The sequence below is a fragment of the Sinocyclocheilus anshuiensis genome, unplaced genomic scaffold, assembly GCF_001515605.1.
Source record: "Sinocyclocheilus anshuiensis isolate Anshui unplaced genomic scaffold, SAMN03320099.WGS_v1.1 scaffold1941, whole genome shotgun sequence".
In the NCBI taxonomy this organism is placed as follows: domain Eukaryota; kingdom Metazoa; phylum Chordata; class Actinopteri; order Cypriniformes; family Cyprinidae; genus Sinocyclocheilus; species Sinocyclocheilus anshuiensis.
Genome location: NW_015536568.1, coordinates 57,725 through 66,161, shown reverse-complemented (window position 1 = coordinate 66,161; position 8,437 = coordinate 57,725). Strand labels below are relative to the sequence as shown.

The 8,437-nt window shown below is 38.3% G+C and overlaps 1 protein-coding gene across 3 annotated transcripts in view; it reads right to left on the bottom strand.

Annotated features, from left to right (window-relative positions):
- The window catches only part of LOC107702095 (transcription factor 12-like), an 83,683-nt gene that overhangs the window by 36,526 nt on the left and 38,720 nt on the right, over positions 1-8,437 (bottom strand). For all 3 annotated transcript variants that reach the window (XM_016504312.1, XM_016504328.1, XM_016504320.1), the window contains exons 4-5: positions 4,601-4,733; positions 4,273-4,325 (exon numbers count right to left, since the gene is read on the bottom strand). In XM_016504312.1, the coding sequence (XP_016359798.1) occupies positions 4,273-4,325; positions 4,601-4,733 (186 nt within the window). The remainder of the gene's footprint in view (positions 1-4,272; positions 4,326-4,600; positions 4,734-8,437) is intronic.

Sequence of the window (8,437 nt, the reverse complement as noted above, 5' to 3'; positions counted from 1 at the left end):
GGCTTAGTACTGTAATCACGCGCTTTGCTGTAATAATGCAGGGAATCACTTGTTATAAATCTCCTAACTGTGATATTTTCAGAAATAGAAGTCACGTTTTTTCATCTGAAACGTGCTGCGATTTATATTCCAAAGCCACTCATATAATGCAGAAACACTCAAGCAAGCAAAACACGCGCAATGCGTGCACGTATTTGTACTGATGCAGAGTAGTACAGCCTAGCGCATTTAACACAGGCTGCCAGATTCACTTTCGCCAGAACGTCTACTCTCTCTCTCTCTCTCTCTCTCTCTCCCTCTCTCTCTCTCCCTACCGTTAAGTAACTTGAGAATTGTTTTACTTACTTGTTTTTGACGTATCCGACTGAACTACAAACTTTCCAGTGATGTCTGTGAGAAAGGTATTCCCTCGACAAGCTCGCGCATCTGCGCCGCCGCGCGCACAATCCACTCAGCGTGCTTTGCTTATCAGCTCGCGCACATCAGCTATACAGTCAATACTGAATGTTTAACATTATATTCATTGCATACATATACTTCATAGACATCCTTAATCTCTAATAACTCCATTCTGCTATCTGTTGTTCTGTTGTCGGTGTTTCATTGTCTGAATATGGCACTGATCACATGCTGTGTGGTATCGGCGTTTGGTATCGGGGCATTTTAATGAGTAGGAGTACGAGTACAGGAGCTCAGTATCGGGCATCCCTAAAAAAAACTATAAAAATTAACAAAATGCAACAAAATTACTAATACTTTAAAATTAAAAATGCAAAATTAAAAATTAAAAATTAACACTTAATATTAACTATTAATAAAAACTTCAGTAATATATCAAATGACACTAATTCCCTATTTTCATGTGTACTGAGTTTGGGTCACTTGTAACGTAAATTTGGGAACTCGTACGCCACCCATTCCACCACACTGGTACTAAGAAGCACTAATAAATCAGTAGTCAACTAATTTTGTTTAATATTTATATTGAATAATAATCGCAACTACTATTATTATAGACGTATAGATACATAATCACAATATGATTAAAAAAAAAATCTCAATCTCTATTTCTTAATCAGGAAAATCACAATTAGATTTTTTTCCCTAAAGCCTTCAGCCCTACTTATGTCTAATCGTCAAATGTTTAGTGGCTGAAAAACAAACATCCGCTATCTTTTTCTAAACCTTTTCCTGCAGTTCAAGGGTTAACACGGTTCCCTCATCTTCTCAAAACAGCAAGTACACAAATCAAACACGGTTATAAATATTTGTACGTCCCCAGCCTGCTGCCATGTCTTATTTAGGGCTTTATGTTGTAAAGCATGCCCTCGCTGCTCCAAAAAGAAGTGGATGTTATTCCATAAATATTTACATCTATACGTAAACTACGCCGATCCATCAGCCGTGTTGCGTTTAAAAAACTGATGAGCTGGTAAGAGGTAAATAGTTAAAGTATTTTTAGGTGAGTTGGGGGTTGTATTCCCTGCGGAGGGCCTGATGATGGGAAGCATTGTGTTCATTTTGTTTATCAAGCAGCTCTACGGGCCTCTAGTGGGGCTCGTCTGCTTACACAAGCAAAAGCTTTCAGAGGCATCTGCAGCTGCAAGCCCACTGTACAGGTACCCTGCAGACTGCATGCACAAACACACACACACAGCTGCCCCAGCAACCCTACGTGGCTCTGCAGGTGTATCTGTGTCACCGTGGCTATCAGTGCCCTTTATTCCCACGTCTAGGTCTTCGACATCTCTTGTCCAGTCATGATGACTGATGGCTGACCAAATGCCATTCCACGCAAACAACCATCCATATTTTTATGCAAATTTTAGGATATTGTAGTAAAAATGCTGGATGGAAACACAAATATGAGATTAAAATTTCCACTGAGCAACAAAAACATTTACCGGAAAAAATTCATAGAAAGATAAAAAAGTAATGGGACTTTATCTGTCTACATGAATCAATAACTAGGATTTAGTGGGATATACCATAAAAATGCTGGATGGAAACAAAAACTCGTAAAAGCAGAGTAAAAAAAAAAAATAAATAGAGTAAAAGCAGGTAGAAAATGCAGATAAAATCACAAATTCCTTGATGCACGTCAAAAAAAGTCACATGACTTTTCCTCAAGTCATATCATTCACTGTTGCTCTTAAGTCCATGTGTACATTGCATGTGATTTACATTTACTCCTAAGAAGAGAATGAACATATGTACAAGCGCAGCTAGAATTTTTCTAACCATGCATACTCCGCATACTCAACTTGCACAAGACGCCTTGAATTTTTCGCTTAGTTTGTCCACAAGGCTGCCCATTGTTTCACAGTCAAAAAAAAAAAAAGAGAAAAAAGAATGAGATGGAACAATAATAACAAATTATTGGAGATGCAACAACAATATATGTTTGCGTTGACGCCAGCATGTACGAAGGAGTTCAGTTTAAACGAGTACAAAATCATTTTTTATATATTTCATTTATTTTAAGTCATTTTAATAGAGTTTCATGACGAACGGCCAAGGTCAGGATTTTTGTTAAATAATACATTAACTTTTGGTTTGTTTTTTCACCAAACCCTATTGTAAAGCCCCAAAACACCTGGAATACAAGACACGTGTCACATGGGACCATTCTGTCATACTTTTATTTATTTTTTTAAAAAGGCACGAGTGGGACATTTTTTGAAAATTCTCCTTTTGTGGTCCTAAAAAGAAAGAAGTGCATACGGCATTAAAACAACACAAGGGTGAGTAAATGATCACTTAATTTTCATTTTTGGGTGAACTATCCCTTTAATAAAACAGCTCTAGTGGTTTCCACAATTTGACATTTATATTTCGAGTAAATTTTCCTAAAATGTGATGATTTTGTGGTCTTGAACACGGAATGGAAAAGCTGCTTTATTTACAAATTATTTGAACAATTTTCACATTTTTTACATACATTCGCAACTTAGATGGAAACATAGGTACTAACACACTCTCATCAGTTGTGAGTGGGATTTCAAAGAGAATCCATCCTTTCTTACAAGAGTAGAGTTCTATATTCCTGGTGTGCACCGTCACTGCTCTACCCTGCGCTGAATTGAGCTGCTTTGAGTTATGAATCACACAAGTGCACCTGCGGCCATGTGTTAAGTAGTGACAAATAAAAGCCCTATGTCCATTTACACAACAAAGAGATGTACACCACAAGGCCACCAATCTCTCCTCAACCCCCTTACCACCCCACCTCTCCTTCTTTTTCTGTCTTAGCTTGTTTTTTCCTCTGGCATTAATAGCGAGAAGTATCTGGCTCCCCGTTTCCCCTGAGTCTCGTATCACCAGAGCGACTCCGTTCCAGACAAGCTACGACTCAAACACAAATTTAAAGACAAAAAGTGCATTGCGCAACTTCTTATTCACGTATCGCGGAAGAGTCGCGCTTGATTTCTTGCCTGTGCGCCATGTGATTATTGAGAGCTCACGAAGACTAATCCTGCTGCCACGCAGCCCTCAAAGGCCTCGTTTTGTTCTGCGGGAGGAATCCGAATCCTGCCGTATTAACGTGAGGGGGATCTCTGTGCTAAAGCCGCTGTATTCACGCATTCACTGCGACCAGCACTGCGGTTTGAGGGAGAATCTAAAAGGAGGCTTTCACTATCTGACCTCCGTTTTCCCACAATGACTGTTCGAATGTGCGATTTATGCATACAGAAAGGTTGGGAGGGAGTTGGGTTAACGGAGGTCACAGGCGGAGTCAAGCTGAGCTCCACACTTCCTCCGAATCCTAATGTCTGGTGCTCCACTGGGATTATCGCCCATGGAAATTTTCCCCCAATTCCGCGTTATTAATCTCTGTCTGTCCTCCTGTTCTGGCTACATAATGACTAATTAAACATCAAAAGAGCTGTGGCGGGGATGCGGCATGACAGCTCGTGTCCCTGAGCCCTTGTTCCTGTGGGAAAGGGGAGGAGAGGGGGGCGAGCGCTGACGGGGCGGCCTCACAAATCAATCAAGCATCATTACCTCACACCTACGCCCGCCGCACTCCAAACGGAGGATCCGCAAATACAACAGAGCTGATTTGAGAGGCAGGTTTGGCCTCCCGTGTGCACACGCCCGACATACGCACAGGTACACGCTGCCGCCGTGTCAGAGGACGACTTTGATAAGACAGAATTCAAAAACGTGTGCCGCCGTACCAACGGCTTTCATTAAATGTGTCTGTTTGTGCACTAGCATCTATTTTTAAAGCAAAGCGATGGCAGGAAGATGAAATGATGCTATACTCACAGATGTAGGCAGGCCAGGAGGGGGCTTGCGCACTTTCTTTGTTTGCAGAGGATCTGTGGAGAGAATACAAAAACAACTTTGAGACATTTGAGGGGAAAAAAGAATAAACAAGCATGCGGAGGCACTCAGTCAGATGTCTCTTTGATTACAGGTTTACAAAGACAAATATGAAAGCATCAGTGTGGCAGAAATCGAGGAATTCTTAAATTCAATGTAAAAAATAAAAGCTAATGCTGAAAAATGTATATTTCCAGTAGTGTCCATTATTATACATAACCATGGCATTGTAGTCATGCTTCCTCATTGAGGGCATCAGACAGGCACTAACCCAGTGAAGCAGAGTCCTGAAGGGAGCGTCTTCGTGGATTGGAGCCAGTATAAGAGTAGAATGGTGTGGGCGACTTCCCAGAGGTGGTGACGGGCCCTGGGCTTGCCAGCCCCATGTCCGACCTCAGACTAGACTGTACAGAAAAAAATAAAAGAGTTCAGGGCCAAGAGCCAACATCATAATGTACAAAAAAGTGAATGTGTGTGCAAAAACATATTTTGAAATTAAATCAAAACAAAAATAAACTGAAATACAGAAAAACAAATAACAGAAAAGCCGATGACTGTTTTCACAATATGGTTGACAACCCATGAATGGCTGATATTAACATTCTATACTTTAATATTCTATACACTTATCAAATAAGTTACAAATAAAAACCAAAATCAATCATTTAAATACCAAAACTGCATTACAACATTATAATGTACAATATGAAAAAATTATATTTTGATATTTGCAAAAGATTACATACAAAGATTAGTGTTTGGAATTATTTGTTTCTAAAAAATATCTTTATATGACTGTTAGATGGCAAATGCAATTTAAAATGTTAAAAACGTGAAACAAAAAATGCTCTTAGTTACGTATACAACATATATGCCACTACTGAATTTGGAAAAAATATATAAATCTATAAAATCTTATGAAAAAATCTTATGTCAGCATCCCTAACTGTGATATAAGATATAAAATGACATGGTGTCAAGCCCAAAGTTTTGACGTAAAACATTAAAGAATTAAAAAAAAAAAATGGAAACAAAGAAAAGATATAAAATAATGAAATTCATGTAAAAAAAATTCAATTCAACCGAAGTGTTACACCATTAATATCGGTAATAAAAAAAGTTCATTTTGAATAAGAAAATGCTAAATACAAGCCTTTAATGTAACAGGGCTTTTGAACTGTCAGTTTAAAAGTAAAAAATGTAAAATAATAAAATAAAATGAGCATCACCCAGATTAAAATATAAAATATGATGTGATGTATGACTACTTCAGATACTGTGTGACCCCTGAATGAAGGTTTTGTGCTTCACAGAAGGACACAATCAGAACTCGTTATGGGGAAAAAACACAGAGTTTTTCTGCTCTTTCCTCTCTTTACTGAACACAATTGTGCAGTTATTGATGTGAGAGTGCCAGCAGCTCAGTGAAGTCCAAGGAGAAATCGATCCAATCAGTCTGACCTAGTGATTCCCTCCCCTTCTGCTCCCGGTGAACTGCTATTGATCAGGCCTGATCACAGCCCCAGGGCATATCCACACGCAGCCAGGGACACATCCTCACTTAAAGGAGCAGCAGGCTCAGGAGAGTGAAGGAAGAGAAAGCCAAAGAGAAGGCTGGGGGTACGACAGTGGCCGGCTCAAGCCTCATTAAACCATCTGTCTGATCTTAGGAGCTGTCAGCTCCCCTGTAAAAAACTGTGCCAGCTTAACTTGATAAAACACCCGGTATAGAGCCCATGAAGTCGACAGGGCCTCTAGACTGTCGACGGAGAGCCAATTATGTGAGGAGAGAAGAGGCAGTGGCCCCAAACCCGTGTCTGATGACTGGGAGATTAGCGTAGGCTTCAGGTTTTGTAAATGGTTTTCCCAGAGGCTATCGCACCCTTGACCAACATCCACTCCGTCGCTCATCCCAGCAAACTGGGTTAAGAGGCCAATTAGAGAAGAAGCCCAATTAGCCTAATCGTCTGCTGAGTTAAAGAGTAGTGTGGGGAGGGGGATGAAAGAGTGACTGAGAATAGAAAGAATCAGGTAACAGGACTCATACTGAGAGACCCAGCATGCATTAGAGAGCGGCTTTTGACTACTGTACCTCACCTCTTAACACAACTAAAATCACACAAAATATTAATAAAGAACTATGATTACACATTATAAGTATAATTATGGTTGTAAATTTGACTAATCTTTTGTGTGATTTTAGTTTGTATCATATTTATCTCATAAATAATTTGTATATTTAAAATAACATTACATTTTTGAGCATCTTGTATTGTATTTTATAATTATAATTATTATTTATTTATTACAATATATTAAATGTTATTTTATAGGTTATTTATAAATACAAATTATCTTTCAAACAATTAATTATAATTAAATAAATTATAAATACGCAACTCAAACAGACATCTCAGCCTCTGCCATCGCAGTAAACGAAGACAGACCACGTAACCTTCATCTCCAGAGCTACTCTGAGATTCTCTTCACCAGCTTTACACCATTTATTTGAGAAGGACTATTGTCAAATATACAATGTAACTCACAGATCTTCACAACAAACCAAATATACTTCTCGAAGTAATAATAATATTATTAATATTAATATAATAATTAATATTATTATTGTTTTAAATTAATTGTTATATTTTCTTTTGATTACACTTCAGAAGATTGATTAAAATGTTAAGCTTTGATGATAGGTTTGTATTAAATCATATAACAAAATAAAATGGATTATTTTTAGGGGGAAAACAAAACTGATTTCATAGGGCCCTAAATTAAATGGTAGCTTACTCTATGGAGTTTAATTGTGAACAAACAATTTATGTTACATTCATTGTCAAGGTCTGACAAACATGTGAAAAGCTCTTCCTTCCCCATTAATGGTAAATTAATATCATGATAAATATTGATATTGTATGATAGAAAAAAACATTGGAATAATATTTTTGGCCATATCGCTTATCCCTGGTATACAGGAAAATAAATTCAATATCAAAGTCAGATAGAAGTCATAATCAAAGTGCTTGTCGAGGTTTACAGAAGAAAGCACTTAAAAATAGCTACTCCTCCTTGAATTCAGCCTATTAAAACAAGGGCCATCAGATCGTGTGAAAATCAGGTTGGCTTCTCCTTTACTGCAGGAGGAATGAGGGGGGAAAAGTGACAGGCTGTCAGGGAGGTGGCATCATTGACACTGACATGGCAAAGCAGACTGACTAGTGTTGCCTTTGTTCAATGATATGAAATCCTCACAGCAATATTATCTTCTTACTTTTAGCCGCGATGCAAAAGCAAGACAGGAAAGCGCCGGGGTCAGATGAAAGACCGATAGAATACTAATTTAACATTCGGGAGAGAGTGATTTCAGGGAGATTTGCTGAGGTTTATTATAGTGATGTGAAATTAGTCGAATCCTATTTAAAGATTACATTCAGAGAACTGGTGGTTCCATGAAACAAAAGGGGATTAGTGAGATCTTTGTTAAATTAAATATAGAATTAATAAGAAATGTACATTTCCTGAAGAAAAACTTATACGATGCCAGGCTGCTGCTAAGTAAAAAAAAAAAAAAAAAGAGCCCAACCTCTAGTCATATTCAGGTTTCTAGATAGGACGTGGGTATTTGAAATATTTTTTTCATCTTCCAGGTGAAAATCGTAAGTCTGATTTCTTAGAAAAGTAATAATACACCTCTCGCCAACAAGCCACATGATTTGAGGTATCATTCACATCTTCTGCACAAACATTTCAGGATGAGTTACACAGCGACGTTTAATACTTGGGGGGTTTGGACTGTGTTCAAATCCCTAATACTGAGTATAAGCGATCACAATGGCGATATACTGACAAAAGCCCTGTTCAGTTCTCTCCAGGGTATGAATGTTTATGTGTGAACATGGCCGTGTGTTAGCAGGTGAGAGGAAAATGACTGCCCTCAGTGGTTTAGCTTTTAAAACAAGTACTCAGCTTACATGACAGACAATCTTGTGGATACTGAGAAGTAGTGTTCATTATAAGAACACTTGACAGAATCACTGGGGCTTCTGAGCCCGCTCACATCTGAACAATCATCTTCCTGAGTGAAATGTCAGGCAGATTGGTG